A 16,520-nucleotide genomic window follows, 5' to 3' on the forward strand; every position below is an offset into this window, starting at 1 on the left:
ACACTCTATTTTGTTGGGAAGATATGGATATGGCTGCGAGTGCATCATGAAAGCATCTATCTGCAAGATTCATTTTCACATAATACTCATGAACAATTAACAGGTTATTTCACAAGTCAAATCTAATGGTAGTCACTTTATTGAGAAATGATATTCATATACACACTGTACAGTTGGAAAGACAAAATAATATTCCTCCTTACTTCACCTGGCAAAAGAAAACCACTGCAGCATATAAACTATTTAGAGAAATGTTCTATGTACAACCATGATATCAAATGTAATGTTCCAATACTCTCATATATACTTCCGATAGTAACTTAACCATATATTGACAAAATCACTCCGCTCCAGGTCTCACTGTCACGGCCCACGTGAGCATTGAAGTCCCCCAGCAGAACGAGGGAAGGAGTACTCTCCAGCACCCCTTCCAAGGACTCCAAAAAGGGTGGCCAGTATCTTACCTTGGTGTCCATGTCTACTGTCTCTAAACTTGCTAATTGTTGTGGTGAGGGTCTCTCCACCACTTAAGGCTTGATTCTGCCATGACAGCTGTATTGCCATCAATACCAGTCAAAGTAAGGCTTTTTTCCCCATCTACAGTACAAAAAATGAAACATTTTGTGGTCAACAACAGCAAAAACAAATGCATTGTAGAGGTTGAGGGAAGATCATTTGTTCATGTAGTCTAAGTCAAAAATCCCTCTAGATTTTGCTTTCTGTGCATCAACAGATCTTCCTGTCCATTGACTTTATCATTGGTGAATTCTTACTACTGGTACTCCTCCTTCCCATCCTCTTTCTCCTCCTCCTCCTCCTCAAATGAGCCTTCGTGCCTGTGATCCATAGGCAGCATGTCCTCGGTGAGGGAAAGCGACAAGTCCGCGTTTTCGTTAAAGCAGGCCATGGTGGACAGAAATGTGGTGGAGCTAACCCGACTCCCGGAAGGCGTGGAAACAAAGGATGAGACGGATGGCTGCAAGAGAGTCAAAAAGTCAGTCAAAAGGCTTCATTGTCGGTATACAGCGGTTGCGTATAACGAAAGTATTGGTGCTAGTCCACAAAGTGCATGTTTCACAATAAAAACACAAATAAGTCATTTAAAAAGTTACGTCCGGGCAGTTGTGTTTCTCAAATGTTTGAAACAGTTCTTGAACTAGATAAAGTTAAATACAACTGAACTGTACTTGGTTCCTAAGCTGCAGTGGATCGTGAATGTTTATTTCAACATTGGTGGTATTAACTTATTAAATTGTCTTAATCTCATATTTTATTGTAATTGTTCTTATTAGAATTTGTTGGAATTTTCGATGAGCGTGATTTACTTAGCAAACTCTGCAAAGCAATGCAGTTGGGTCAGATCTTGAGACACTGAGCCAGTTAGACAGAATGATGAAATACTACCTGCAGCGAGACGTTGGACTTGTTGGTCTTCTCCTTGACTTGAGCCATGGCTCCTTTAAGTCCCGAGGACTTTTCGGTCATCTCCAGAGCCGCCCGGAGCAGTTTTGGAGTCTCGGGCCTGGTGACGCCTGTCTGAACTTGGGTTGTAGCGGGCTCCTTAACGTTTTCTTTAGCTTCAGGCTTCTTCCCCTTAGTGAGCATTTTTCTGTCAGGGAAACATGAGAAGACAACTCCAATTTTGGGTCCTGTAAATGGACTTATACTTGCATTGCACCTGTCTACCTTGAATTTAAAGCACTTTAACACAACATTGTCATTCACCTAATCATGAGAAAACATCTTGCTCAGAACTACTCAAAAAGGAGCAGGAATTGAACTTGCAACCTCTAGCTTGGGGATTGACTGACTACTCTTGGAGTTTTCTTTGGTAAACTTTTGTGTACCTGGCTTTCTTGCGAAGTAAATTCTTCGATTCTGGATAGTGAACCAGGATCTCATTCAAGTCTTTCTTGTCCAGAATGAAGAGGTTGGCGAAGCCATGAGCGACGACATTGGCTGTCCGTCTATTGCCCCCGCCCACGGAGAGCAAACTGCCAATCAAAGAAATGCGGATTGATTGGAATCCTCGAATACAGTCAAGCGTGGAATTTTAAAAGAATTCATCAACCATGTTAACCTAATCTCGCCAAAGACCGAGCCGGCGCTGAGAGTGACAAAAACCGTCTTTCCGTCTGCTCCTCCGACAACTTGTACCTCCCCCGCCTTGATGATGTACATCTCCCGACCGACTTCACCCTGTTTAAAAAAAAAACATTTTGGTGACATAGTATTATCCATTTTACTTCTGTATTCAGACCTGTTTGTCCAAAGTACCTTTTTGCAGACATAATCGCCCGGCAGGTAGACCACAGATCGCAGGCTTTTTAACATGTCAAAAATCATTTGTTGGTCGCAGCCCTGTCGAAATCAAAACAGTCACCCTCGGCTCGGTTCATTCGCAAGGGAGGCCAAATGTAGTAACAATGACAGAATTGTACCTGAAAGAGCGCCACCTTGCTGACAATGGAATAATTGACATCGATGGCAATGTCCAGCCGCATTTTATCCGGCAACTGAGTCAGCAGCTCCTGCTCATCTGGAGGAGGATGGACAGAATGTTGAGAACATGAGTATCTCCCAGTCAAAATGGGTCAAAATCATTTTGATCGCCAGTTAATGAATTTTTGGGGAATGATCTCTTATTCAAATGTTTAATAACAATTATTTAAAAGGGTTAAAACAATATTGTGCTAACCAATTATAACAAAACCTATGCTCTAATTTGAAAATAAAAAACAGTAAATATCTACACTAACCTGTTCTTAAATTTAAAAAACTTCAGATTATAAAAACATCAAAAGGAGTTAGTCTCCTTTTTGTAGTTTTTTAAAAATAGTGCATTTTGTGTTGAAGCTTTGAATCTCATTATAATTGGTATAATGACAATAAAATTCTGTAATTGTATAACATATCATACACATACTACTTACTAAATGCATTAAGGAGCTCAAATGTTACTCATTTTCTTACCCAGCATGCCTTGTGACTGCCATGTGTAGTTGTACCATGTTTTGACCCTGTTCTGCACATCTTTGGGGATGCGATAAGATGACATGTATTTAATGGTATTGTCCATACAGGTGCGGTAATATGTCTGACTGGCGGTGGCTGCACCAACTACATCACGCATCTAGAGGGGAGTCCAATAAAAAATGCCTTTATTAAAAGTCTCATTTTAGATGACTGGTTTATGATGATCGGCCTTTTCTCAAACCTACCTGCCCGATCATGATGGAAAAGACAAAGACGCCTACAAAGTAGTTGATGAGCTGGAAGACGATCTCAAACAGGGTGGTGGGGTCTGGCAAGCCGCCGATGGTGATAAGCGTTTTGACCGCAAAGTAGTAACAACGGATGTAGCTGTGAGAAGAGAAGACATTGACGTGAAATACATTTAATTTGATGACAGATCACGGCGTGTCAGACGCAGCCACCTGTTGCCTTTGCCGTCGTACACCCACTTGGTGGAGCCCAATCCTTTGTAGGCAGAGCCCCAATAGTAGAGACAGGCATTGCAGTGGAGACAGTAAAGAAGATATGTGGTGGTACGGATCACCCTGAAATGAAGCAGAGTTCAATAAACAGATTTACTGACATTCCATTGAAAAAAAAAAATCACTCACCTGTAGACGTAAGCTTTGGTCAAGATGGCCTCTAAACGCTCATTAAATTCAAAGAATGAGTTGATCTGGGGCAGCATTGAGAAAAAAACAGGTAATTAGTGTTTTGGATGTTTGAAAAGAACATATTTCTTCTTAATTAAAATGCGCACCTTGAGTAATCTGGGTAGGCGTAGAAGTGGATTGATGCCAGTTTTAAAATAGAAGAGCTCCAGAGGAAGAAGGCTGACCACATCAAACTGCAAAAAAAAAAAAAAAAAAACAAGGCTTATCCTTACTGATATCTTCTGGGCAAGGTTTGACATATAATAACTCTTTTCAACTGTGCAAAAACAATATTATTATGGATCTTGGTGCAGCTTTTATCATTTCTGTGTGGGAAGCTCAGGCCTACATTATCACAAATAAATAAACATCTAATTCACCTTGAAACGATTGGTTTTCATGTAATTGCTTCTCATTTCTTTTGAAGCACTCTGTGAAGAAAAGACAATAAAAAAATCATGTCAAATCACTCATAACAAAGACGTAACACACTTAAGAGAAAATCAACTGCAACATGAAATCCTTCTACTTTATTAATTAAATTTTAAAGCCTTAGACTACCATTGACGTGGATAGGCATCGAGTCCCACTGGATTGGACGTATTTCTCCGTCAATGGCAGTGAAACATGATCATTACTCTTATCAATGATTGTGAATGAGTTACAACTACAAGCAACAACAACAGAAAAAAATAGAAAACTTGAGCTTATTGTGCTGGCCATATTGAAAGCTATTTTCTAAATTGCCACAGATGTAGCTTGAAGACCTTTTGTAATATGGCACTCACCACTATGTCCCCTCCACGGACAAACTGCAGGCGTGGTTGAAAGACGGCAATGTCCAAAATGTAAATCAGATCACAAATGTAGTCAGTCAGCAACCAGTAGTAAATATTGCCTGGCGTCTGGTAGGGGAAAGCCCAGCGTACTGGGATGAACCAAACGTTCCAGTTCCATGCCAAAGACACCAAAAACATCCACAAGACGTACATTAAATCTGAGGGAAGAAGCATAAAGAAGGGATGAGGAGAAAGTCCCGTTGGCATGATGGACGGAGCAGTACAATCTTATCTTTGGAACTTAAGTCAATGTTTAATTAAAATCTGAGTGCGGGAATGGAGAGCAAGCAAGGAGAGGGGGTGGGCTTCTCACTGGTGAAAGGGTCGATGCTGGTTGGAAAGCGGTAGCGGAAAAAGCCTCTCATCCGTCCAGGGGATTTCACCTGATGGTCGGATTTGTGCGGACCACCCTCGGATCGTTCTTCCTCCACATCTGCGGTGGAAGGTTGTGGTCCCGCCGCCCGTGGGGGAGCTGAAGAGCACATTTTTTTTTGGAGACAGATATTCAGTCAATTGAATGTGAATATAATAAGATTATTATGCCTTAACCTTTAGTTTGCCCTATAAATAAAGTGTAAAAGTCTGACTTTACACTTCTAATCAAGCCAATATTTTATCTAATCAAACAAGTTCCCCATTAAGGCACATTTAGTAAAGTGAATTGTACTAAATGTTTAGTTTGTTTACTATGTACAATAAACCCACATTTCCCATTATATTGTTATTCTTTTGTCAATTGGTGTGAAAACACTTTTTTTCTTAACGTTTTCGTGCATAATGAAATTTTTTTCAACTTTATTAGGTACTTATTTGTAAAACATTGTCTTACCACTGACGACATTTGACATCTATTCAATTTTAACTGAAAAGCTCAATTAAACTGAATTGCAACAATCGTCAAATAATAGAATTTAAAGAGAAATCAATTACAGAAATGCATTTCAAGGTCAAAATATTTGTTTCAATTCTATTTATATACTGTATTCTGTATACTAAAATGAATATAAAATATTTTCTACACATATGAATGACATAAAAATGCGTGCACTACTCACAGGGGATGATGACACTGTCCTCATCCGAGCTGTCAGGATCGATAAGCTTCTCTTTGGCTTTCTCCGTTCTCTCTTTAAACATTCGGACCAGTTCCTGAAGACGCTCGTTGACCACCGTGCTCGTCTGACTGGCGGAAGAAGACGGACGCTCGCGCGAACTTTAGGATGGGGGGAAAAAAAATGCATTTAAACAAAAAGTGCATTGTCAGGAGGACACCTCCCGTCCGTTACTCACGGGTCGTCGGAACTGTGGATGCTGGACTGGCTTGCCCAGGCTCGTACGGGGATGCTCACTTCCTCATCATCATCTTCCCTTTGAGAATGCAGTCTCCTACTGTTACAGGTAAAAATAGTTTGGGATCATTTGGGCACTGGTTCTAATAGGATGATGTATCAGTAAGTGAAGGCAAAAATCACAAGACAAACAAACTCTAGAGCAAATAGATTCATCATTCAAAATGTCTGTTTTTGTTCAGATTGTTTGAATGTTTCCTCCACTACTGTTATGCATGGTTGGAATGAAATTGAAGAAACATGGGGTGAATTGTCTAGAGACAAAAATCAAGAGAAGATTTAAAAAAAAAAAAGAAGAGACATTCCATAACATGTAGTGGACAGAATGACACAGCCAGACTACAAGGCTAATGCATCATTTTATTGACTTTTGCCTATTTATGTTGACAAACATAAAAACATGAGGCTAAATGACAATGGGACTATTTGTAAGGAGACAAATGACGACATCAACGCAAGACTTCCAACTCACCACAACAAAATTGTGTTCTGCAAAGACCATGTGCACCGGATGAACTTTCAATTGTGTTTTGATCATTCCATTTGTAAAATATTGCCCATTCCACATCCCTTGCTGTCTTGAATCCCTTAGCCAGGTTTCCTATTTCCTTCTGTTTTGGGGGGGTTCAGATGAGTGAATTTTATAAATTATTTCAACTGTCGGCCTGTGAAGCCTTTCCAGACATTTATTTCGATTAAAGGTTAGTATATGAATAGACTGGCTTGACTTTTGTTTTTCAGACTATCATATTGTCCTTAACATCTTTTGCACCTTTCAAATCTGCCCTAAAGTACAGTCATGTAAATGACACTTTTTCTAGACCTCTGATAGGGGAGATAATGATGTATAAATAAAATAAAAATGACATTTTGTGATGTCACTTATACCCACACACACACACAAAGAAACTTGAGTGTAGGTACAAGTGATAATTGGAGTGACTCACGTCAAGGGATGAGCAAACTCGTATTTTATTGGCTAAAATAGTAACAGCATTTATAAAATATCTGCCTATATTAAGGTCAGCAACTTCCTGGAAAGGCTGCCTTTTTCTTACGTTTTTCCTCATTATTACACACCTGATGGATAAAATGTAGTTATTTATCAATTTACTAAACATTTTTGGATGTATACTGGATAAAAGGGCTGTTTTGACTATAGAATTTGTGTGCAACGGCCTTTGCGGGACACCCAGACCAAAGAAAAGAGGACAGAAGGGACAACTTTGCTAGACAAGGAAAAGATGATTAAATCTAAAAAAAGAAAATCATCTAATTGTGGGCTTCCAGCAAGCAAGTTCAATGTAATTATGTGAAGCCACATGTCATTGCATGAATGTCTTGAAGCTCCACATGTGAAAATGTAAACAATCCATGCAGCCTTCTTACTCTTTTTCTCCTTTGCTGCCGATGCAAAATGAGGATAAAGTCTCAGAAACTTTTAAACACACATTTTGTTGTATATTGTTGGCTGTAACTCATACCTCTGTCGACCTCCTGTTGGTGTTACGGGGACAGTCAGGGTTGTTATTCGGAGATCCTGCGGCTTAGGGGTTTGCTCTCTTTTTCCCTCCCCGGCTTCCTCTCGGTGAGAGTCGACATCCTCAACGTTGACGGCTGGACGGAGGCTCAGTCGAGAACTTTCTGTGGAGTTTAGAGGGCAAAAGTGTGGTGTTAAAGCATTTTTTAAACAGGGTTCAAATGAAAAAGTAAACCTAGGGGCAATTTAGAGTGTCCAATTAGCTTGCCATGCATGTTTTTGGAATCTGGCAGGAAACCAGAGTACCAGAAAGAAACCCACGCAGGAGAACATGCAAACTCCACACAGGTGGATGTAACCTGGGTTTGAACCCAGGACCCCAGAGCTGTGAGGCCATCGCTCTAACCACTTGCTCCACCGGGCCAGCACACTGAAATCCCAGTTGTGAAATTGTAAGACTCGCAGATTCACCTGTTCGTCTTTTTGGCGAAACGGGCGAGCCGTCTTCGATGAAAAAGGCCGGGTTAGAGAGACCGGAAAGCTGGCGAGGCAGGGAGCTCAGGTGCTTGGACGGCGGGCTGACGATTGGCGGCAGGCGGGGGTACATGGGGACATTTGGCAAGTCGAGGGTGCTGGCGCTGGGCGAGGACGGAGACGGGGAGCGGGAATGCAGCTGCGGATTAAGAGGAGGAGGAGGAGTAAAGGGGTTCAGTTCCAAGTCCTGCTTTTGTTTTTGCTGTTGTCGTCTTTTAGGCATCTTGAGGTACGAGGCTGTTGAGGCGGCTCCGGATGTTGCTGAGACGCTCCCGCGTCCTGCTGGGAAATTGGGAAAGCTTCTGCGGAAGGTTGGCCAAGTTCTCAGAGACAGAGCTGAGACCCGAAGCGACCGTGGTGGCGGCGGCGGAGACCGCGGGCAAGAGCTCCCTCAGACCGCGGGCCGCGTCTCGGGGAACCTGCGTGAGTCGGATCTGAGAGAACTCTTGGCGCAGCTCGGGGGGCAGAGAGGGCAAACGCTCGGTCAGGTCGGACAGCTGGGCGGGGAGTTTAGGCATGGGCGGGATCTTGGGACGTGAGATGCCGTTCTCTTTGAAGTAGGCGTTGATATTGCCCAGGCACTCGGAGGTGAGAGGAAAGCGCATCAGGCAGCTCTTAAATGCATCACAGCTTAGCGGCGCTATAGAGGAGACAAGTGGAAAGTTATATGTGGCCAAAATGATGCTCGACTCTTGGCTGAGATCAAGCGATCATTGGATATTTTGCTCATTGGTCAATTGGAGGACTTTCAAACTATCACATTCTGGAGGAAAAAAAGCTTTCACTTTTCTGCGCCATATTGGATTGAATTGGAATGGATAACTTTATTCATCCCGTATTTGGGAAATGTCAATGTGACAGTAGCAAGAGGGTGAGATGGCAGAAACAGGGAAAGGATAGTTTCAGCATCTTAATACGTAGAATGTCCTCCAATTCTGACATGAGCTATTCCTATTCAGTAATGTTTTCTGTTAGCACAACAGCAGCCAAAAAGAGGGACAGTGCAAAATTGAGCACTTTTCCACCCAAACCAGGTGCAAGCTCCCTAGAGGTGAATAGTTGTAAGATTTCCAAAGTCAGATTTGAGTAAATGTTTCACAAATGAAATTTAAGTTAATCAACTAGAACTTACCATCACACTCGTCTTCCGCGGCCTCTTCCTAAAAAAATAAAAAAAATAAAAAACATAAACACATCAATATTGGCAAGTTGCATGTCAAAATCTGATCTGTCATTTACCATATGAAATACGACTATGTCACACAGGAGTCACACAGCAGTAAATTATGTAAATATGTTAAATGAATCCATGTCCATTACTTTTTGATCAGTCTTGACCTCTTGGGTTTCTTTGTCGTCCTTCTGTGGCTGCTGGGTTATAGGCTGAACTTTTGGAAGCTCCTCTTGGCTCTCTGCCGCCACGTTTTGAACAGGTTCTGGCTCAATCTCCTTCACCGGCTCAGGTCTGGGAGGCGGAGAGGGCGATATCGCTCTTGGCTCAAGTTCCTCGACAGGCTCAAGTCCCTCGACAGGTTCTTGTTTGTCTTTCACTTGAAGTTTTGTGGAATAGAAAAGATAAGGTTAGCCTATCATACTAGTATTGCTTATGTAGAGCTGTCCTATAGTACGTATATAGGCGTGTTAATGTCCAATTTAGTGTCTGCAGTTGTTTACCTTCCTCGAGGATGGTCTGCTCTTCAGTTGTGCTTTCTTCTTGCTCCACCACAGGCTGAAGCTCCTCTTTTCTGTAGGCAGGAAGCATTATTCTTCATTTTGACTAAAAATGAATGTATATATCCCCACATGGTGGCCTTATAATTGGGATTGCCAATGTTTGTCTGTCATTATATGTGCTGTACGACTGACTGGCGACCAGTCAGCTGGAATAGGCGGTGTTGAATCCAGCTAGAGTACATCCTAAACTGGTTGCCAGGTAGTCGTAGGGCATACGAAAAGACAAAGAGCCATTTGTCACCAAAGTCAGTCGAATGGACAACAAATCCATCTCGCGACTTTTATGAAGAAAATATGTACAGTTTTGATTTTCTTGTTCATGTATTGCTGGACTTTGGAATCATTGATAATGCTGTATTTCTCACATGACTGGCTAATTCACCTTTACTAACTTCAACATAAATACTGTTGAAAACTGTTATGAGGCTTAGCCTTTTTTTCTCCTTAAACCAACGCATAATACATTGCTCACTCAACTCAAAACCGATATTTGAAATGTTCATTTGCAAAAAAATTATTGACAAGTTCCAGACACAAAGTAATCCCCTCCTAATTCCATACCATAATTACCGCAACTCAAACCCAGACTGGAAATACAAATGGCAGTATATGTGCTGACATGGACTTTCCCCACTTTTAATTAGCGTGAATGTGATGCGCCCTTGGTTGCGACAACAGATGACTAAGCTCACCTTGACATTTAACATTAAGTTTAACATTATAATATCAAAATAGCAAAGGTGGGTTAAAATTTCATAAGCATCAATTGATAACATAAGACTACGTTTACATATATGTATGTAATACTCACTTTATCCATCAACGCTCATGACGCTTTTGTTGTGAGGCCGAAAAAAAAATCGGTCAAGCATCTCTTCGACAACAAATACACTATATTTCCAATTGTCCTTAAAAGGCAGTCAGACAACAGGCTAATGTTTGATTTTCATTTTTGTCAGTCTTCCTCTTTACGTGTGAACGTGACAGAACAGCAGCAGCAGGTGTGCAGGTTACCGTGGGAACCACGGCAAGAGAGAGAGGAAAGGATGGTGTGTGAAAGAGGGGGAGGGCGGATTTTGACGTTGCTAGGGGAAGCTGCGGTTGCTAGGGGACCATGTTGTCATACCGAGGCAACGCATGGCAGGTCACATGACCGGGCAGCCTTGGGATTTGGAACGGGATCAGCATACTGATTGCTAATCAGGTCAGGGCAGCCGGAATTGAATTTGGATTTGAGGGTTAATCACACGGTGTCTGCGTTGACATTGCTGTGAATGCAATACAATTTGATCGTATAGCTTATTAGAATTTGACCTTGCATTTTAAAAATGTATTCCATTTATCACTCAATGCTCCTGCCTCACTCACTTCTGATATTTTATTCATATGCATATATATATGCATATATATATGCATATATATATATATATATATATATATATATATATATATATATATATATATATATATATATATATATATATATATATATATATATATATATATATATATATATATATATATATATATATATATATATATATATATATATATATTCATGTTTCTCTCAAATTGATTAAGGTGTCTCAATATTTTGTGTCAGAGGTAAATGGTAATGGTCTTACAATGATTTGAAGGGGTGCAACTTACTCTATGTCGTGCTGATTGACTTGTCCGTCCTCTTGTAAATCTTGCAGTCTGAAAACAGAGAATGGAGCATCACATTACGTGTTGACTTTGAGTGCAACGAAATGAAGAGCGTACTCGGCGTCAGGTTCTTCCAGCAGTTCTTGACTCCCCAGAGAGAGTTTGATGGACTGACCCTCACTGGCGAGCTGACGGACCGCCATCTCAGCCGTCTGCCTGGCCACTTCTGCCGCCATGAGTGCCATCTCCACACGCTCCTGCTGCAAACTAACAAAAAGAGTTTCACAACAAAAGCTGTATTGAAGGAAGCTACACATACTAAAACATGAGCGATGATAAAACAATTACCAAGACCTGACGTGTCAGAAATGTTACTAACAACAACTTATAGCCAGTCTCTCACAACCCTGTAGAGTGTAGATGGATAGATTTGACCCTGGAGAGCCTACCGTTCTTCCATGGTGGCTAAAGCCACACCTTCCGCCTCCCGCTTGATACTCTCAACGAATGGGGTCCAGCGGCCCGTCTGGGTCTCGGCATCCTCCTGAAGAATTCGAACCAAAGCCGGTTGGGAAAGCGGCAAGTGCGATGAGGAACTGCGTCGTCTCCTCTGCGTGGTGGCCCGTTGCGTTTGGGGGGTCTCGTTGTCCGACTCAACATCTTCTAACACCATGTCGGGGTCGAGCTGGGTGGACGCTGAGAGAGATCATTTTGTTTGGAATGTGACATTTGGACATTTCTACTTTCTCACAAGGTGACCAGCACAAAAAAACTCACATGGGCTCACAAAGTGACTCTTTATTCATTCCCGCATCTTTAAATTATGATTTTTTCACATATTTGTTTCAATCTGAGAAGGAGAGGATGTTACACACCACAACACACATTCACAGGCCACATTTCACAGTTCAAGGCCAAAAAAACAGAAATCAAGTGAATCTAAAACAAGCCTTCAGCAAACTAATTCTTAAGTTTTCTTACATGTGACCAAATTTGCTCTATAAAGTCTAATGGAAGTCAGCGTTTGGTTATATAATACAATATTACATAGTATTTCAATTTTATCCCTTATTATTCAGTAAAAATGGGGTTTAAAGTAAAAATATATACTCAACGTGTGTTATAAAAATTAAGTTCTATAATGCATAGCTGCCATATAATCATATTTAGCATATATGAAAGATTTCCTTCGAAATAGACATTTTTTAAATGAATATTTCTTGTTTAGATGTGACTTATAGGCATAAATGTAACAGAAAAGAATCCAGTACAACAAATGGGCTGCCAGTTTGAATGGATTGCACTTCTATCGCCGTCAATGACAAAAATTAAGCTAACCTATGCGATATGATTTTGGTATGTGGGGGGGAAAAGTTACTCAGTGGGGAACATATTATGCATGAACGTATGACTTTAGTTTAGATACATTCATATTGAACTGTATTGAGTACAGTAAGGTGAGTTGTCTACTTGTTACATTTTCAAGCTGCCTTGATTAGTTTTGCATACATATTTTAAAAAAAACTGCAGTAGCGCCACATTGCTTAACGTTGACAGGCAACTGTACGTATAAGTATGTGTGAAAAGGGTAGCGTCCCCCAGTCGTCTCCTCCTGCTGTTCAAGGGGCTCGCAGCGCCTTCCCCCCTGAAACAGAAGGAGAAGAGGTACTGAGTTAAGCTCTCAACTAGCACTTCTGCCCCCACTGAGTTGAACTGAACTGTGAAATGTGGCGTTGGAGGGGATACATTAGCTAGGGATGGAAGTGTCTCACACGAAATAGATCTATAAAACAACTCACCTTTTTTGAGAATGTCTGCCGCGGCCTGAAAATGAAATTGATCGTGTTAGCGCATAAGAGAAACGTTGAGGGTCGAAAGAATAAGAGAGGTCCAATCTTACCTCATCGTCGTTTGAGGCCGGAAAAACAGGCTGAGGGAGCTTCAAGCCAAGCCCTGACACGAACCAACCGACCACCCTGAAAAAAAAGTGGAATGAACTCTATGTAGGGACTGAAATAAAGATTTTAAAAGCAGGTGAAATATATCTATTTTGTCAAATGTTTTTGGATTTTTGCTCTGTGAAAAGAAGGCAACCTACGCTGAGGTTTTGCTCTCAGTGTCCAGTGAGATTCCACTGAGAGATTCAGGTGGCGGAGAAAGAACTGCAAGAGAAAAGACAAAGTCAGTCAGTGAAGAAGCGACTGAGACACTACGGTTAACTCTAAGAATTTGTAGTCTTCCCACCAAGGAATTTAAAGTATGTACTTTTGTCCAAAGATGAGCGCGGACTCTTTTTGGGTTTCGGCTCAAGGGGCACAGAACCCGCGGGGATTAGAATCGGCTGTGGAATCTGCTGCTTTATCCATGTCACCACGCTGAAGCCCGGAAAAACAGTTCTATTTGTTTCAAATGTTGGCCGTCATTCGCACATGGATTGGACGTCCACGGCCATCAGTGGCACAGAAACATAATCAATCGCTTACTGCCAGTCCTCAATGGCACTGAGTCACTCACTTTGGTGGGAACATAGACTGGCTGTCATCTTCCTCTTCCTCATCTTCTGACACCATCTCCACTACTGGGATATGTGGTAGCGGGTCAAAATCTGGACAGAATATTAGTAGACTTTTTGCAACAATGTGTAATGTCACACAAATCTAAATTAATGCAGCAGAAAATAAATACCTGGCATTGTTGCCACTTCATACACCTGCAACAGAATTGATCCATTTTTTTTTAAGCATGTGATGCGTCAAGAAAAAGTACAGATTGGCATCTCACCTCTGTGTACTCTTCTGGGTCCCGATCTTGGATTTCTCTGTACTTCTCGTCGGGCTGCGGCAGAACCTTGGTCAGGCTGGTCGTGACCCAACCCATCACTCCCGTCCTGAGAGGAAAATGCACGCTATTCAGCCTCTTATGACATCCAAGCAATGTGTACTCCATGGAATAGAACCTCACCTTTCTCCATCTCCTATAGACTGGTGAGGAGAAATAGAAAGATTATATGATAAATGATTTTCTGCGTAATGGGTCAGGCAAAACCAAGTATAAATGAACTAGGGTTGGGGGTCAATTTGAAAAAATATAGATTTGCAGACTCAATTTTTCAAAATAATATATCTTTTGTAGATCAAATTTGCTTACTTACTCAGATTTCTCAATTTGAGGAACCATAAACTAACCTTAATGTAAATTGATTTGATGCACCAGAAAATTGAGCACTGGCAATGGATTTTTATCTTATCAAAATGTTTGTAATTAATTCAATCAATTATTTGATTGGCTAAAACAGAAAAATGACTGCTACCACTCACAATGGCCACTTAATAAAAATACCATCATTTACATTGTTCACCACTCTTTCAGATCAGGAAAGCAAAGCATTTTATTTTCTATTTCAATTCTTCCCACCGAGTTGTGTGTCCTTTTTTATACTCATAAGAACTAATGTTCAGTAATACTTTGTTTATCACGGTCAATATGTTCCAAAACATTCAGCAATAGGTGAATAACCACGATGTAATAGACAGTGTTTCTATGGTGTCTATTTAATATTATTTGGACTTTTAAACCCCTCTACTTATGACTATTGGTGAAATAATCTGCAGAGTGTGACTTGATGAGCATCACGTTCTGCATTCATTCTTCAACTACAAAAAAAAAACGACTGAACGACTCACCTTAGTGTCCAAATGGGGGCTTCCGGCAGGCTGAGGCAAGGCGCTGGCAAAGCCATTGGACAGCCAACCTAAGACCCCTGCCTGCGACTGACTGTGGAGGAGTTGGGCAGAGAAAACAGCATGTTTATTTATGAACATACACTTTTTACAGAATTGAAACAAAACTTAAAAAAAATATATTAAAAAAAATACCTGTCCTCTGACGCATCACTTGAGTTCTTCAGTGGAGGACTCTTGACTGTGTTAGATCATTAAAATGAGAAAAACCAATACCCCTCACAAGAAATACAAAATATAAGTTATGCTCACCATCTCTACTTTTGCATCGTTCCTGTTTAATGTAGGACAAAGAAAAGAGTTTAGAGATATATTTATATTTAAGAGTATACAAATCAGTCATTCAGTATGGATTGAATTGTGTGTCATTACCTGAGCAGCATTCTTGATATCTGTGTGAGGAGTACCAGGGGGATGGGGGACCACTTTCACAACCCAGTTGAACATTCTGTGGACCACACACACACACATACACACGCTTTTTGTAAACATTCAATACTAATAATGATAATGATGGTAATTTTCCAAACTGACAAGGGGCCCTTCAGAGAGGAGTAAAGGAGACGATGATTTTGATGGTAATGTTTTAAAATAATAATGGTTACCTAAAAACTGAAGTTTTTAATCAAGTAAGAATAAAATGACATAAATTACACTCATTTTCTGAAGTGGATTGTTACAAATATTTGTAAGTACAGTATTTAAATAATACTAAAGTGTGCGTTTGTACGGTAAGCCTATGAAACAGGTCAAATAATATTGTTGGATTTTGGCCTAGCTTTGTCTCAATCATTTTAACATCAACTTGAAAAGAAAAATTGAAATATGAATTTCCTACCTGAGGGCCTACAGGAGACCCAGCATGCCGCTGGGGTCGACGAGATCCGCGGTGCGACGCAGCTCTGCAGGGATTTTCCACAATGGCTGCTTGCGCCTAACTGGATTAAGCCATACCAAGGTTAAGGCCCAATCTAGGACTTGGATCCAGATTGAGGATGAGCAAAGTGTGATGAGGACATCATCCCATGTTAGCACAGCAAATTGTTGGGCTTCCATTTCTAAAGACACCAAATGCAGTCAGGTTTTGACAACAACAACGTTGCAATGCAATGCAAATCTTTTTCAACCTTATGCAATCAGAAATGCTGCCAAAACATGATACTTATTGTTCAAATAAAACAAAAAATCCTGGGGTAGTAGCTACAGACTGACAACTCTTTTTAAAAAATTCCACATTGATTCATTAAAAATAAGTGTGTGTCAATATTAGTTATAAAAAGGAGCATTGATCAGGAATTCAAATGTGACCAAGGAAAAAAACTTTTTTTTTTTGGCTTTTGGTGTATATTTGTGTTTGCTATCTCCACAATGAGCCCCTAAATGATTGCCCCATATCCCATAATAACACATCCAATCCCTATTCATCTCCAGCCGATGACGTGGGTCTTTAACGAAGTGGCTAGCCATAAGCTATATTAAGTCAACTGCCCGACCAGAATACAGGACGTGCGGAGAACGTAAAGCTTATT

The 16,520-nt window shown here is 40.8% G+C and overlaps 1 protein-coding gene across 5 annotated transcripts; it reads right to left on the bottom strand.

The window, feature by feature from the left end:
* Window positions 1-123: 123 nt before the first annotated feature.
* On the bottom strand, window positions 124-15,971 carry LOC144181473 (cyclic nucleotide-gated channel beta-1-like). Of its 5 annotated transcripts, none has more exons than XM_077710027.1 (37): window positions 15,830-15,971; window positions 15,364-15,439; window positions 15,244-15,265; window positions 15,127-15,172; window positions 14,935-15,025; window positions 14,213-14,232; window positions 14,033-14,138; window positions 13,937-13,961; window positions 13,766-13,856; window positions 13,517-13,626; window positions 13,350-13,413; window positions 13,152-13,227; window positions 13,051-13,075; window positions 11,701-11,947; window positions 11,369-11,518; window positions 11,255-11,302; window positions 9,545-9,615; window positions 9,191-9,420; window positions 9,003-9,030; window positions 7,341-7,500; window positions 7,246-7,260; window positions 5,798-5,896; window positions 5,563-5,720; window positions 4,821-4,979; window positions 4,457-4,665; window positions 4,049-4,099; window positions 3,776-3,862; window positions 3,627-3,691; window positions 3,438-3,560; window positions 3,222-3,363; window positions 2,974-3,133; window positions 2,442-2,539; window positions 2,278-2,361; window positions 2,081-2,199; window positions 1,848-1,994; window positions 1,405-1,609; window positions 124-976 (listed from the first exon to the last, which is right to left on the bottom strand). In XM_077710027.1, exons 2-37 carry the CDS (start codon window positions 15,436-15,438, stop codon window positions 773-775), a joined length of 3,810 nt encoding a protein of 1,269 aa, XP_077566153.1. In that variant the 5' UTR covers window position 15,439; window positions 15,830-15,971; the 3' UTR covers window positions 124-772. The 5 variants fall into 5 exon arrangements, with proteins under 5 accessions (XP_077566153.1, XP_077566145.1, XP_077566137.1 ...); XM_077710019.1 differs by having other exon boundaries at window positions 13,496-13,626; XM_077710011.1 differs by having other exon boundaries at window positions 13,517-13,647.
* Between the last annotated feature and the right edge of the window lie 549 nt (window positions 15,972-16,520).

This window comes from Stigmatopora nigra, chromosome 2 (assembly GCF_051989575.1).
Source record: "Stigmatopora nigra isolate UIUO_SnigA chromosome 2, RoL_Snig_1.1, whole genome shotgun sequence".
Classification (NCBI taxonomy): Eukaryota; Metazoa; Chordata; class Actinopteri; order Syngnathiformes; family Syngnathidae; genus Stigmatopora; species Stigmatopora nigra.